At 39.7% G+C, this 13,500-nt stretch overlaps 1 protein-coding gene and 1 non-coding gene across 4 annotated transcripts in view; one reads left to right on the top strand and one right to left on the bottom strand.

Moving 5' to 3' along the window:
- ACVR2A (activin A receptor type 2A) overlaps positions 1–6,366 on the bottom strand; it is an 86,497-nt gene extending 80,131 nt beyond the window's left edge. For 2 of the 3 annotated variants that reach the window (XR_005218973.1, XM_037850560.1), the window contains exon 1: positions 6,172–6,366. Coding sequence is in view for 1 of the 3 variants with exons in the window: in XM_037850560.1 (XP_037706488.1) it covers positions 6,172–6,226 (55 nt within the window). In the remaining 2 variants the exon portion in view is untranslated. The remainder of the gene's footprint in view (positions 1–6,171) is intronic. The other variant, XM_037850561.1, reaches the window with a different exon arrangement.
- Positions 6,367–11,569: 5,203 nt separating this feature from the next.
- LOC119545015 lies at positions 11,570–11,685 on the top strand. The gene has a single exon (XR_005219006.1). It is a non-coding gene; the product is annotated as a small nucleolar RNA SNORA72 (small nucleolar RNA).
- The last annotated feature ends 1,815 nt before the right edge of the window (positions 11,686–13,500 follow it).

Below are 13,500 nucleotides of genomic sequence, written 5' to 3'. Positions count from 1 at the left end.
TTCTCTTTAGGTTCCTTTCTAAACAAAATCTTACCACTAGACACACTGGGTATCTAAAAGTGACTTAACAGAAATCTAGTTGGAAAATGAGGGAAAGTCAATCGCTATCTACAGTAGCTTTCTTACCATCTTGATTTCACCTTCTCCCTCCTCTATTCCTGGAACTTTCGTGTTCAATAATCAATTTGAAATCAGTGTTCTGTCTAGACATGACTTTTATAACCTAACAGAATTAAATCTACTACAGAGGAAGTCTAATGTGTTCCAAGCAATAGAAATAAATATACCCTTTGCTCTGGTCAAATTTTGGTTTAAACAGAAAAGATGAATGAATAATAACAAAAGTTAGACTTTTTGAAAGCAGAGAAGAGTTAAAGAAAACCTGAATGTTAAAAAGGGAATAAGAACAAGGCATTTAATTCCAAAAAACTAACACTACTCTCAAGTGTGTGTATGTGTGTTATTCCAGAAACCAGCAAATGAAAGAACAGTGGAAGAGACTATCTGGTCAATTCTCAAGCATTCTAAATTTAATCTGCCTTCATTTAAAATAGGAATGAGCCCTCTTAAGCCACCTTGAGGCTAAACAATCACTGGGTTCCACTTAGCAAGAAGCCTACAGTATGGAGTATAGAAGGAACAGAGGGGAAAAGGGAATAAGACAAGGAAAGGAGGAACCTGGAATGGAAATAATAATGAAAGGGAATGGGAGAAATGATGAATCACAGAACATATATAAAAAGTGAAGAAGTACCAGTGACTGAAGTATCAAATGTTGCCAACCTTATTAACTATTATCTGAGGGACCCATGACATGTATCAACATAAGAGAGAATGAAAAGACAAATCACAAACTTAGGAGACCACAAAGATGAGAGATAAGAATACTTAAAAAGGTTAAAAGAAAAAAAAATAGTTTTAGAATCTAAAGAGGCAATTTAGAGATCATAAGGTCTCATTTGGTTTAATTACATTTCACTTCTCAGGAAACAGTGAATCTGTCAGGCCCAGAAGGTAAAAATGTCAGTAGTACCAAAGGGTTGTATGGAGAAGTATTACAGAGACAGTATGAGGCTTATATGCTATACCTTTTGTGGGAGTTACTTCAGAATCTCCTCTCAATGGTATAGTGCTATTTATTTTAAGAGTTGCACTGCAATTCTTAGCCTGGCTGGCTGGGTTAACTCTCTTAAAACCAGTTACGTTGTTCAAAACAAGTTAAGCACTCATAATTATGGTCAAGATTTAGCCTTAAAAAGGGCAAGGGCCTGCAACAGATCATAAAATATTACTCTGCACAGTCTAAATGATCCTAATGGTAACCAAAACCCAGCTAGTGATTCCCAAGAAAATTATATAATTAAGAAATCACTTTTAAAGTTTCTTAAAACTAAAGTTAGCTAGATAAAAGAAATATCCTTAAAAAAAAAAACTGAATTTACACCCTGAAGCCATTCAGGGAACATGTAATAGTGAACAGTATTTCTTCCACGATACTTACAAAATCTTCACATACCATATTAAACATATAAATACACACATACCAACCACCGCACAACATATACATCACCAGTAGCAGCACCATCACCACTGCCACCCAGACAGCATTTTAATAAGAATAAAAAGAAGTATCCTTGAGGCTAGGCCTCCCTATGGTTGTGCCTAAGAGCCTCCTCCCAAATGCCTCTTTGTTGCTCAGATGTGGCCCTGTCTCTCTAGCTAAGCCAACTTGAAAGGTGAAATCACTGCCCTCCCCCCTACATGGGATCAGACACCCAGGGGAGTGAATCTCCCTGGCAACGTGGAATATGACTCCCGGGGAGGAATGTAGACCTGGCATCGTGGGACGGAGAACATCTTCTTGACCAAAAGGGGGATGTGAAAGGAAATGAAATAAGCTTCAGTGGCAGAGAGATTCCAAAAGGAGCCGAGAGGTCACTCTGGTGGGCACTCTTATGCATACTTTAGACAACCCTTTTTAGGTTCTAAAGAATTGGGGTAGCTGGTGGTGGATACCTGAAACTATCAAACTACAACCCAGAACCCATGAATCTCGAAGACAGTTGTATAAAAATGTAGCTTATGAGGGGTGACAATGGGATTGGGAAAGCCATAAGGACCACACTCCACTTTGTCTAGTTTATGGATGGATGAGTAGAAAAATAGGGGAAGGAAACAAACAGACAAAGGTACCTAGTGTTCTTTTTTACTTCAATTGCTCTTTTTCACTCTAATTATTATTCTTGTTATTTTTGTGTGTGTGCTAATGAAGGTGTCAGGGATTGATTTGGGTGATGAATGTACCACTATGTAATGGTACTGTAAACAATCGAAAGTACGATTTGTTTTGTATGACTGCGTGGTATGTGAATATACCTCAATAAACTGAAGATTAAAAAAAAAATATATGAAAAAAAAAAGAAGTATCCTTAAAAATAAATGTTATGGAAAAGAGACTACTAGATCAACATCAAATACAATTAAGCTTGATATCTTGACCAGTCACTTGTCACATCCATGCACACATAGTCTTCATGAGCACTCTAACATAAGTGACTGGAGGATGTTTATTCATAACAGTAAACATTTTTATTAATGTATAATAGGATGAAATAATGTGTATATCTATAGTCTGTTTCTCTAATTTAATCATATTGTAATTTTAAAAGATAATGAAAAGATGAAAACTTTCAATATAAGGTCTCCTGGAGATCAACAATATGATGTACTTGTAAAACTGAAAGGACTGTCTTTGGGGAGTAGAGTCCTTTTACTAATAAACTTTATAAAAATTAAGAATTTGGAACAGAGTTTCTAAACCTCAACACTATTGACATTTGGGGCCAGATAATTCTTTATGCTTTGTGCATTGTAAGATGATAAGCAGCATCCCACCCCTCTACGTCCTAGATGCTAAGTAGTACCCCTTCCCAGTTGTGACAATCAAAAATATCTCCAAATGTCACTGGGAGCAAGGGGGGAGGGGGAAATCACTCCAGTTGAGAACTACTGGCTTAGATCATAAATAGAAAGAGTTGAAAATGATTGTGGGGGATATTTTGTTTTGTTTTCCTTGTGGTCTCAAAGTTTCAATATATTTGAATTTGATCACAGAGATTCTGTTGTTTAGAAAACAAAGCATTTAATATCTACCGCTTGTTAGCCAAACTTTAGAAGAGTCCCAGAAGAGTCTTTATACTGCCAACTCCCCCTTCAACCATACATATACTCACTCACAGATACACACACACACAGAAAGTATTGCCTTGCTGAACTAAGAAAATGCATGTAATTGCTATATTTCCATCTCTTATTTCACCAAATATACTAAACAGACTATCTAAAGGAATTCCCAACTTAACTTCAATGCAACTCAAATACCACAATAGCTGCATCATTCTAGGTATGACAAACCTAGGTACTAGAAAGCTAGTATTAAACTCATCCTCATTTTAACAAACTGTGGAAAAAGATACAAATTAACCACAGTGCTTAGAGGAAAACAAAAACAAAAACTGAGACACAGATTTGTGTTTTGAAACAGAAACTGAGGAAGGGAAACAAGAATGAAAAAATTCAAAATCAAGGAGAATCTGAGGGCCTTCCAGGAGGATAGGGCAAAGACCCAAAATGCTTCCCCTGGAATGAGAGGAGGAAATTATATACTTGGCCATATCCTACAGAAATAGTCTGCATATCAGTCTCTAGAATACAAACCATGGAATGGAACCAAAAAATGAAAGTCCACAAAATACTAAAAGAAACAGCAGGCATCAATCCTAAACACCTGGAATAAAATTGCTCTTCACTATTGTTCTCCATCTGATTAAAAATAAAAAAATCTAATATCCAGAAACAAAGAAAAAAAAAAAACTGACAACTTGAGCAATTTTTTTAATTCTCATGAACATAGCCATCCTCATGCTTGCAAGCATGCCAGATTACACACTACAAAGAAAAATCAATTAGGAAGAGAAACACAATAAACCTCTTTTAGAATGCATTTGATTCACAACAAAAGCCCTTTTAAAAAATCAGACATTTCAAGTACTAAAAATCTTCAGGTATAAATATGTATTAATGTCTTGATGATTACTTCAATTATCTTCAAAAGAATCACATATTTTAGTTAAACTAAGAAGGGTCATCTAAAAAAAACTATACAATAATATTTAATATTAGTTTAACATAAGTAGAATATGCTTTATAGCAACGGAATTACTTTATTTCTAAATTCTGGCTATTAATCTTCTAACTCAGTGTAAATAATCCTGTAAGAAGCTGCTGCTCAATTCTCCTTACTCTCAAACCAAGCAGAGAAAGCTGTAAGATCTGTAGTGACAGCCTGCTTTTCCAGAAGTAATACCTTGAAACTGCTCAAGAATAACCTCATTCACCAATTAATGTGACTCAGGTGGGTTTGGGAGGGAATAATATCCACAATTCCTTGGTCGGTTGCCATGAAGCTCCTCCTCCTCAAGGGCAGAAGATCGGAAAAAGGTATTTGAACAAGAGGACTTCATCAACCATAACATATAGGCGAAGGGGAGAAAGAGTACTATGGGAAAAATAAAAACTACATGGTTAAAGTCACATCACAAAAGCAAGAGGTTTAATGTTTTTAAGGCCTTCATTCATTTCAGACACACCATTGTTTATCTTCCTCCCCAAACCGTGCACAAAAAAGAACTGTCAGCCTGCCTTGAGCATGTTCCTTCTTCCATTTAAACAGACATGATTCTTTTGGTTAATCTCTGGCAATGATCGCCATTTCACAACACATTCAGCCCACCCGGAACTGATCAATACCACTACAGACATAAGACTAGACTTTATCCATTTATTAACCACAAAGAAATGTACCATTCAGCAAAATTCTATACATTACAAAAGATTCTATTAAGGGGAAGGGGAGTAGGTTGGACATGGACGGACACACACACACACACACATACACACACACACACGCACACTACAGAGGTACACAAAGAAAAGACTACCACCCTCTAATTTCCCTATGGCAAAAGAGATAAAGACATGACCATGAAACCTGTCAATTCTGGGTTTCCCCCCCACTATAATTCTATCTCACAACGTAACGTCTGAGGATTGAATTTTATGATAAACAGATCCACTGCGACTTTAAAACTGTTTCATCTACTGACCTAACTCTCCTGTTAAGTGTATCTGCACACCTTTGGTGTAGATGCTGTATTCATTTATAGAATTCCAAATACAAAAGACTAGATAGTTTTTCAACCACTGGTTGCAACGATAGAATATCCTCACAAAATCAAAATTTCAAATATAAAATGGCCAGATTATTCTTCCAAGCTTGGGCCAAAACCCCTTTTACGAGTATAGCATATTTAACAATAAGAACAATTTCATAAGCGCTGTTCTTACTTGAAAACAATGCTCCAAAGCAAAGCGCTTAAAATACGAATTCCATAGATAAGCAAAATTATGCCCCTAAAGAGCATACAAATGGTGGTTGAAAGCCAGCACATAACCGACACGCAAGTGACATACCGCTTCTGCACTGGGTTAGAGTTAATACTCCAACAACTACTACAACTATTTTTAACCCTGCTGGACAATTAAGTTGAAGAAAACGTGAGAGGAGACCTAGATGAAATTGCTGATACGATGCATTGTTTCTCACGGTCAAAAAAAATTCAGTAGCAACTCACTTGATCTCTGTGTTATGGTCACCTGTGAATCACTAAAAGAAAAAAAAAAAAAACCCTTATTTTGGTGGATCCTACAATGAGTGACATTTTGGAATATGCCTTTTGGGTCTCAGCCTTTGCATAAATTGTCACTTGTGGTATTTGCGGCTTAATAGCAACCCAACCGGCGCTGTCAGCCAGTGTTGTGGCCACAAACCATGACTTTCTCACTTCCACAACAACAGAGCAGTCACTCGTACCAGTTCGCCAACCTAACTTAAAACCAGAAAAATTCATGGAGGTTTCCAGATCACAAACAAACCGGGTGGTGGGAGGGAGCCGAGGGGCTCGGGATGGGGGAAGAACCTCTCCAGGCTCCACTGAAGCTCAACGACCCAACAACCGCTGCAGCCAGCAGTAGCAGCAACAGCAGCACAAGCAGCAAAAGCAGCAGCAGCAGCAGCAGCAGCAGCAACCTCGCCGCGCTCCATGCACCTACCTGAAGAACAAGAGATAAGAAAGACGGCAAACGCCAACTTTGCAGCAGCTCCCATTTTACCGAGGCGCCGGGCAATCCGTAGGAAGTTCTCGCTAGATATCCAATTCCCTGGGTCTTCCTCGGAGACAAACCTCCTGGTGTAAAATCAACCGTCATAAAACATATTCGGAAGCCCCGACCAAAAAACGTTCACGGGGTTTAAAAAGGAGAAAAAAATAAAAATAAAAGAGCACAACAATAAAAAAAAAAAGCACCACGGGGGAAAAACCGCCACACACACGCACAACACACAAAACCAAACAACGAAAAGCCAACAACAACAAAAGCGGGTTTAAATCACTGTCAAAATCACTGTCAGCTCCGCTCGCCTCTCGGGTCTCTCGGAACAAAATGCCAGGCTGAGGCGACAAGGAGGCGGCGGCGGCGGCGCCCGCTGCCGCCCGAACAGTCCGGGAACCGAGCTGGGTCCGACGTCCGGACCGACCTTCAACCCGGACACCCAAAGTCCGCGGACCACTGGCGGCCGAGCCCGCGGCGGTGGTAGCGGAGACAGCAGCGGCAGCGCTGGGAGGGAGCTGCGGACCACGGCGGCGGCAGTGCAAGCGGCGGCCAAGTTCTGGTCCAGGCTCTGGCTCCGGCTCCAAGCTCCGGGCTCGGCCGCGTTTTCGGTCCCCTGGCCTCCACTGGGCCCCGCCCCCCAGACTTCCGGTTCCGGTCCGAAGCTGGAAGCCAGGAACGGCGGAGAACGCTCGGTGGCGGCAGCAGCAACGGCGGCAGCGGCGGCCGGCGCAGCGCGTGTGCCAGGCGGGGAACGCGAGGAGATTGTCGGGGAAGGGAGGCGGGAGCGGAGGAGGGGTGAGAGCGTGAGGGCGGGGCCGACTGGAGGGAGAGGGGGCGGGGCGGACGGAGGCTCGATACCGCGAGGCCTCGGCGTCCAGCCTTCTTGGGCGAGAGATCCCGCGAGAAAGGTTGCGGGCTCCTGGAACCCGTCTATCTGTGGCTGAGCTGAGGGACCGAAGTGGGTGGGCGGGTAGAGGTAGTCAGGGATCTGGCGCGCTTAGTATCCAAGTCGTACCCCGCAGACCTGTTAAGCGCACGGCGGACTGATCAGGGGGAGTACAGGAGAAACAGGATCCCGAGAAGCTGCGGTTGGCTAGTGACTCCTCTGAGGGTCGCCTGCGGCGTCTTGCCTTTCCTCTACGGGGACACCTCGTACGCTCGGAGGCTCCCGGGGCCGACTCGGTGGAAGCCGGTGGTGGGAGCACGTCCCCCATGCCTGCCCGGCAGCCCACCGTCGTGCTCGATGCCCACGGGCAGGTTTCTGTTCCCCCAGACTTGGAGATGCGTCCCACCTTTGGGGCTGCCAAACGTTTGGTCTTTCGGTTAAAAAACAGGTGGACACGGAAGATGGGCTATTCACTCGGTCAGGTTGTCCACACCAATTATCACGAAGTGCAATTTTAATCCATTCCTGTCGGTGTCTTTTATACACAAAGCATTGTGTTGAGTACTGTTAACGCACCAAAGGTTCGCAAATGTTTATTACGCCCTGAAGAAAAACTGCCGAGTTCAGTCGACATATATGATGGTCAGACAAGTCTTCACTTTTTCAAAATTTAGGGCCTCTTATTACCCCCTTAATCCATATTGATTGATTGCAAGGTGCTGTGCAAAGCACAGAATGGGATCCAAAATGTAAAATTGGAATCCCTACCTCAAGGAGCTCACGGTATTTACTACATTCGAAGTTGACTACATAATACAGACTAAAAACAGATTTAAAGATACTAGCTCTGTCATATACCACACTTTGGTGAGCTCTGTGAAGATAGGGATCTTGTCTTCTTCCCTATTTTATCCCAGCACCCAGAAGCATCTAGCTTATGAGAAGTTCTTAATAAACGGTTGTACAGGTCACTAGGAGATGACTGCCTTTTTCTGAAACACGATATCCTCACATGTGCTCTCCGAATTTTTGTTTTTTTTAATAAAAAAAATAAAGCAATGATACTATATGGCTAATTCATTATTTACTTGTGGTTTACTGATTCCCACATTTTCCCTACAAAGCCAAACCCTCTCCCTTGTATTTGTCATGTTTTATCTTTGTCTTCCTCTAAATTACTCTGTATTTCTGTTAAATTCATCCTGTAATTATCTACCCTTTTCTACAGCTTGTCAAGATTATTAATAATCATTGTGGCTCTTTAAACTCTCTCCAAGATTTCCAGTTCTCAAGTCTTGCTGCTCAGAATTTGAATTGTATTATGCAACAGTTAAGGTAAGTCCCGAGTTGGTCTTTAAGGTGTCTGAATGATCTCACGTTGTAGAGTGCTTCCAATTTTATGAACTAGTCAGAGGAATAAGTATAAACCTTCCATTCTCTGGTTGAATCAAGAGGCACTACTAATGTTTCTGAAATGGAAGAGTCTACTTTATTTAGAACCACCTTCTGCTCATTCAGGAATTCAATGTCAGTTATACCCTAGATCAGGCCCCACTGTTGTCTTATCTCTGCATCACTTCAATAATTCTTTAATTGTGAAACCAGAGCAAGTGGAATAACTGGAATAACTTGAACTGGACTAAAACTTGAACGTATACTCCTCATCTTAGCACCCCAATTTGCCAATATGAGAATATAAGAGAAGGTGAAAATTATTTTTCTGTTGTATTAAAAAGGAATTACAAATCAAAGTCTAAAATAAAATATCATTTTCTAATAAAAAGTAACCCTGCAGCAAAAGTTAACATCCAATAACAACATTCATCTATTCTATACCTAAATATGTATTCACCCCATTCCCTAGATTTTTTTTTGTTTTAATTCAAAAATAGTTTAACCTAATAAGACTTGGTAGTATGTGACTAATTCCCACTGGAGTTCCAAAATTTTAAAAGGAGATGAGGTAGCTGCAGCTAACCCTACTGCCCCTCTTTCCTCCCTATTTCCTAGAAGTGGTTTTTCTTATTTGCTAATCCAACATCTCCCTAAAACAATGTAAGCTGTACACATAGATTTGGGAAGGAAAGATGGGAAGGAGAAGAAAAGAAAAAGAAACATGAAAGGAATTCTAGTCTGCCAGAGCATTAGACTTTATGGGATAAACAGCTTTAGCTAACATTGCTCACTCCCCAAACCTAAGACCTGGCCCAAAGCCACTCCAATGCTAGTTTCAAGTATGTGTAGGCTGAATGAGACGACAGAGGTAAACAAGTGTTACAGACTGCTTCCTGAATAAAGGATGTTTCCTTTTTGCACTAGAAACTCATATGGCTCAAAAAGGTATAGACTAAGTTTAAACCTTGAACTCTAGAGTAGGGCTGGAATTGAATTTGTCTTTGAGGTTGAGTAGTATCCCATACATTGTGGGGAAATTAACTTAAGACATCCACCTGCCTTTGGACATTCCAACAGCCACGCACAAGCAAGATAGGTCAAATCTCTTCCTTATTCTTCAAGAAAATAAGTGAATCACTTTGGAGTATGAAGGATGTTGACTTCCCCTTAGATAAAGGTTTTAGAAATATTTCTGTTGCTTCCTAGCTGCTATAAAAGTCTACTACTGTGTTCAGATAACAAAGGCATTTTTTAAGTGGTACGGGTAATGAAATTTTATACTCCAACAATGTATGGCATAATACTTAGTAACCTGGTAAGTCAAAGGAAGGCAGAAAACAATCAATATATCATCTATGAATATCTTCCTTTCTGTAAGTATCCAGAGTGGAAAGAAAACTAGCTATGTCCTAGCTTTTGGTGCTGCTTATTCCTCCTCTTAACTTACTTCCAGCCATAGCTTTGCATTGTGCCAAGTGGGGTCAAAAGGACACATAGCGAGGAGAATAATGGTGTGGGAGTGGATGAGTGGCAAAACACTAAGGTAGATTATTTTAGGGTGGGGAAAGTGAGTTCAAAGGGTTAAGAGAAACTAGCTGGGATACAAATAATGTATCCAGCACTTTGCAGAAAGAGGCTACTAAAACCCAGCTAGTAATATAAATCTCAACCACCAATTAGTTTTTCCATGACATCCCAGGAGTCACATTTGACTTTTTCTCCCCACTATCACCCCTTCAAAATCCACTAAATGTGTGAGAAACAAGAATAACAGGCTTAATTTGGGGAGCATTTTTCCCATCCTGCAATTATGACCACCACTTCTTAGTTTTCTTGAATAGGTATTAAGTCTCAAGTCCTCCCCAGAGTAATAAGCACAGTGCCAACTTTTACTCTAAACACTACTCAGCAAAAGCAGAACATCCCCCCACCCAAAGTAGTTCTGAATTATGGTGTCTCTGGCTCTAACCCCATAGCAGTTGGAAATGTGTATAGAGGGAAAGGGGGTGGGGAGGGTGTTGGTTTGCACAATGACTGGTAAAGGTGATGTCACTGGCATTTAGAGTCCTTGGGGCTAGAAGGCTAAATACCCTGCAGTACTTGGGCAGTCCTATCCAACAAAGTTCAGACTTTGAAATACATTAGCTGAACCAATTCCAAATGGGATTGAAATTTCCCCCCAGATAATTTGAGTAGAACTGGAGTATAGGCTATATACCCAATAGCCCTACATCCATTTTGACACACTAAAAATCTTAAATCTTTGATGTGATAATCCTGTAATTTTCCATAATGAAAGACTGCATAAGAGTCAGTCTTTTTTATTTTATTGCCCATCTTTAGCTGTACTATTCATTTATTCAGCAAGTAATTATTAAGTACAGGATTTCTGCAAGGTGCTGTTTGTTCAATGGTGAAGAAAATGGATATAGTCTGCCCTCATTGAGCTTACAGAATGATAAAGAAGACAGAAAAATAACAAGTAAACAAGGAATTTCAAAATGCAATGGATTATTAATAAAAGCAGGATACTGAGGTAAATAATAATAATAATAATAATAATAATAATAATAATAATAATAATGGTGGGGAGAAAGCCACAAAAGCAAGAAGCTGAAAGCAATGAAACCTGAAGGGAAGGGAAAGAGCAGTAGACGCCACCATATGCCTTACCATGTGACAGAGGGGTCCACAATTGCAGCAGCCAGTCTTTAGGGAGAAAGACTCTTTTGATGGTGCCTTGATTTGGACTTTTTTCTCAGCCTCAGAACTGTAGGCTTGTGAGCTAATAAATTCCTATAGTAAAAGCCAACACATTTTATGGTATTTGCTTTTTGGCAGCTTTGCAAACTAGAACAAGTATGTATTTGGTACTGGCTTTTGTCACTCAGCACAATTCTCTGGAGATTCATCCAGGTTGTTGTGTATATCAATAGTTCATTCTTTTTATTATTAAGTAGTATTCCAGGGTGTGAATGTGCCACAGTTTGTTTAACCATTCATCCATTGAAGTACATCTAGGTTTTTTCCAATTTTTGGCTATTATAAATAAAGCTACTATAAATATTCACATTAAAAAAAAAAGAGGCTAACCATTTGCTATATTAGACTATGCATGTGTCCCCAGACCTAGGTTTTCCCCTAGGTGTGGTTTTAAAATCCTGGTGATAAACCAAGTCTGATTTATTGTATGACCATCCTGTATGGGAAATGGTTGTACCTCTAGGTATCTTTGGTCAACCTTTAAGAGATAAGGCAACTGTAATAACTTTTTGAAAATAACCAGTGCTGATTTTACAGTTATGTCTAAAGGCATAACTAAAGAAGGAAATTTTTTTGATTACCAGTTGCCGTTAAATGGAACTGTAAAATTGCTGTTTTATTTTATTTTCTAGATGATTTTGATACCATTAGATATCAGAAAAGGAAATCATGTAAAAGTTTTCTTTAATAAACTGGGCAGAGCTTGTTTTGTTGTTTTTCTTTTGTTTTGTTTTTGTTTGTTTGTTTTAAAAACGGGGTGGTGGTGGTAATAGGATGGGAAGATGAGTTCTATTTAGAGAGAATGATCCAGGAATTTATAGGCATTTATATAGGAACATGTTATCTGCAAATTTTTACTTCTTCCTTCAGAATTTTACTTCTTTCTTTCCAATTTGTATGCCTTTTATTTCTTTTTCTTGCCTCAGTGCTCTGGCTAGTACTTCCAGTAAAATGTTGAATAACAGTGTGGACAGTGGACAATCTTAGCTGATCTTAGAGAGAAAACTTTCAGTCTTTCACTTTTGAGTGTAATGATGTTAGCTATAGGATTTTCATATATGCCCTTTATCAAGTTGAGGAAGTTTCCTTCTATTCCTAGTTTTCTAAATGTTTTTTATCAATAGGTGTGCTGGATTTGTTCAAATGCCTCTTCTGCATCAATTGACATGATCATGTTTTTTTCTTCATTCTCTTAATGTGCTACATTATGTTAATTGATTTTCTTATGTTGAAATGCCCTTGCACCCTGGGAAAATCCCACTTGATTATGGTGTATAATTCTTTTAATGTGCTGCTGGATTTGATTTTCAACTATTTTGTTGAAGATTTTTGCATCTATGTTCATAAGAGATATTGGTCTGTAATTTTCTGTCCTTGGGGTATCTTTATCTGGCTTTGGAATTAGGGTGATGCTGGCCTTATAGAATGAGTTAGGAAGTGTTCCTTTCTTTTCAGTTTTTTGGAGGAGTTTGAGCAGAATTGGTGTTAATTCTTCTTGAAATGTTTGGTAAAATTCAACAGTGAAGCCATCTTATCCTGGGCTTTACTTTGTTGGGAAGTTTTTGATTACTGAGTCAATCTCTTTATTATCAGTTTGTGGGGCTCATCTATTTTTTCTTGAGACAGTTTAGGTAATTTCTTTGTTAATTCTGAAATTTAGTCCTTGAGCTATCTGTTCCTTAGGTTTGTATCCAGTTGGTTCTATGACAGAGATTTCCTTGAGTAGGAGGAGTTGACAAAAACAAAGGAACCAAAACACACACAAAACACTTTTCACAGTCTTTCTAAATTGTCTCTGCATTGAACTGGTGCTCTCCTTCAGAATTTAGCCCTCCTATCAAGAAGATCAGCCAAAGGTGAAAGTGAAATTCTCTCCTCTTTTCTCAGCCTGTGTCTTGTACTTTGAGCTCACTGGTGGCCTTGGGAATTCCTCCATTTACAAGAATTTGAATGCCCCCTCTATCTCTATGAAAGAGCCTTTCCCCTCCTGGGTACTGTATTGTATGTCTTAAAGTAGGTAATGCTTTGCCCCAGGCCACTTTGACTTAATTGTTTCTTACACTGCATTAGCTCTCTGCTAGCTGCTTCTGCCTAAAGGACAAGTTCTGAGAGGGTGAGCCAGAGATGAGTTTTCTGGTTCACTCTTTCAGGCTGCTACCTGATAGACTGTCACCAACATATATGCAGTGTATGCATAGAGGGATTACTCTACTCCCTACACAACA

This window comes from Choloepus didactylus, chromosome 9 (assembly GCF_015220235.1).
Source record: "Choloepus didactylus isolate mChoDid1 chromosome 9, mChoDid1.pri, whole genome shotgun sequence".
In the NCBI taxonomy this organism is placed as follows: domain Eukaryota; kingdom Metazoa; phylum Chordata; class Mammalia; order Pilosa; family Megalonychidae; genus Choloepus; species Choloepus didactylus.
This window is presented reverse-complemented; position numbering and strand designations above follow the sequence as displayed.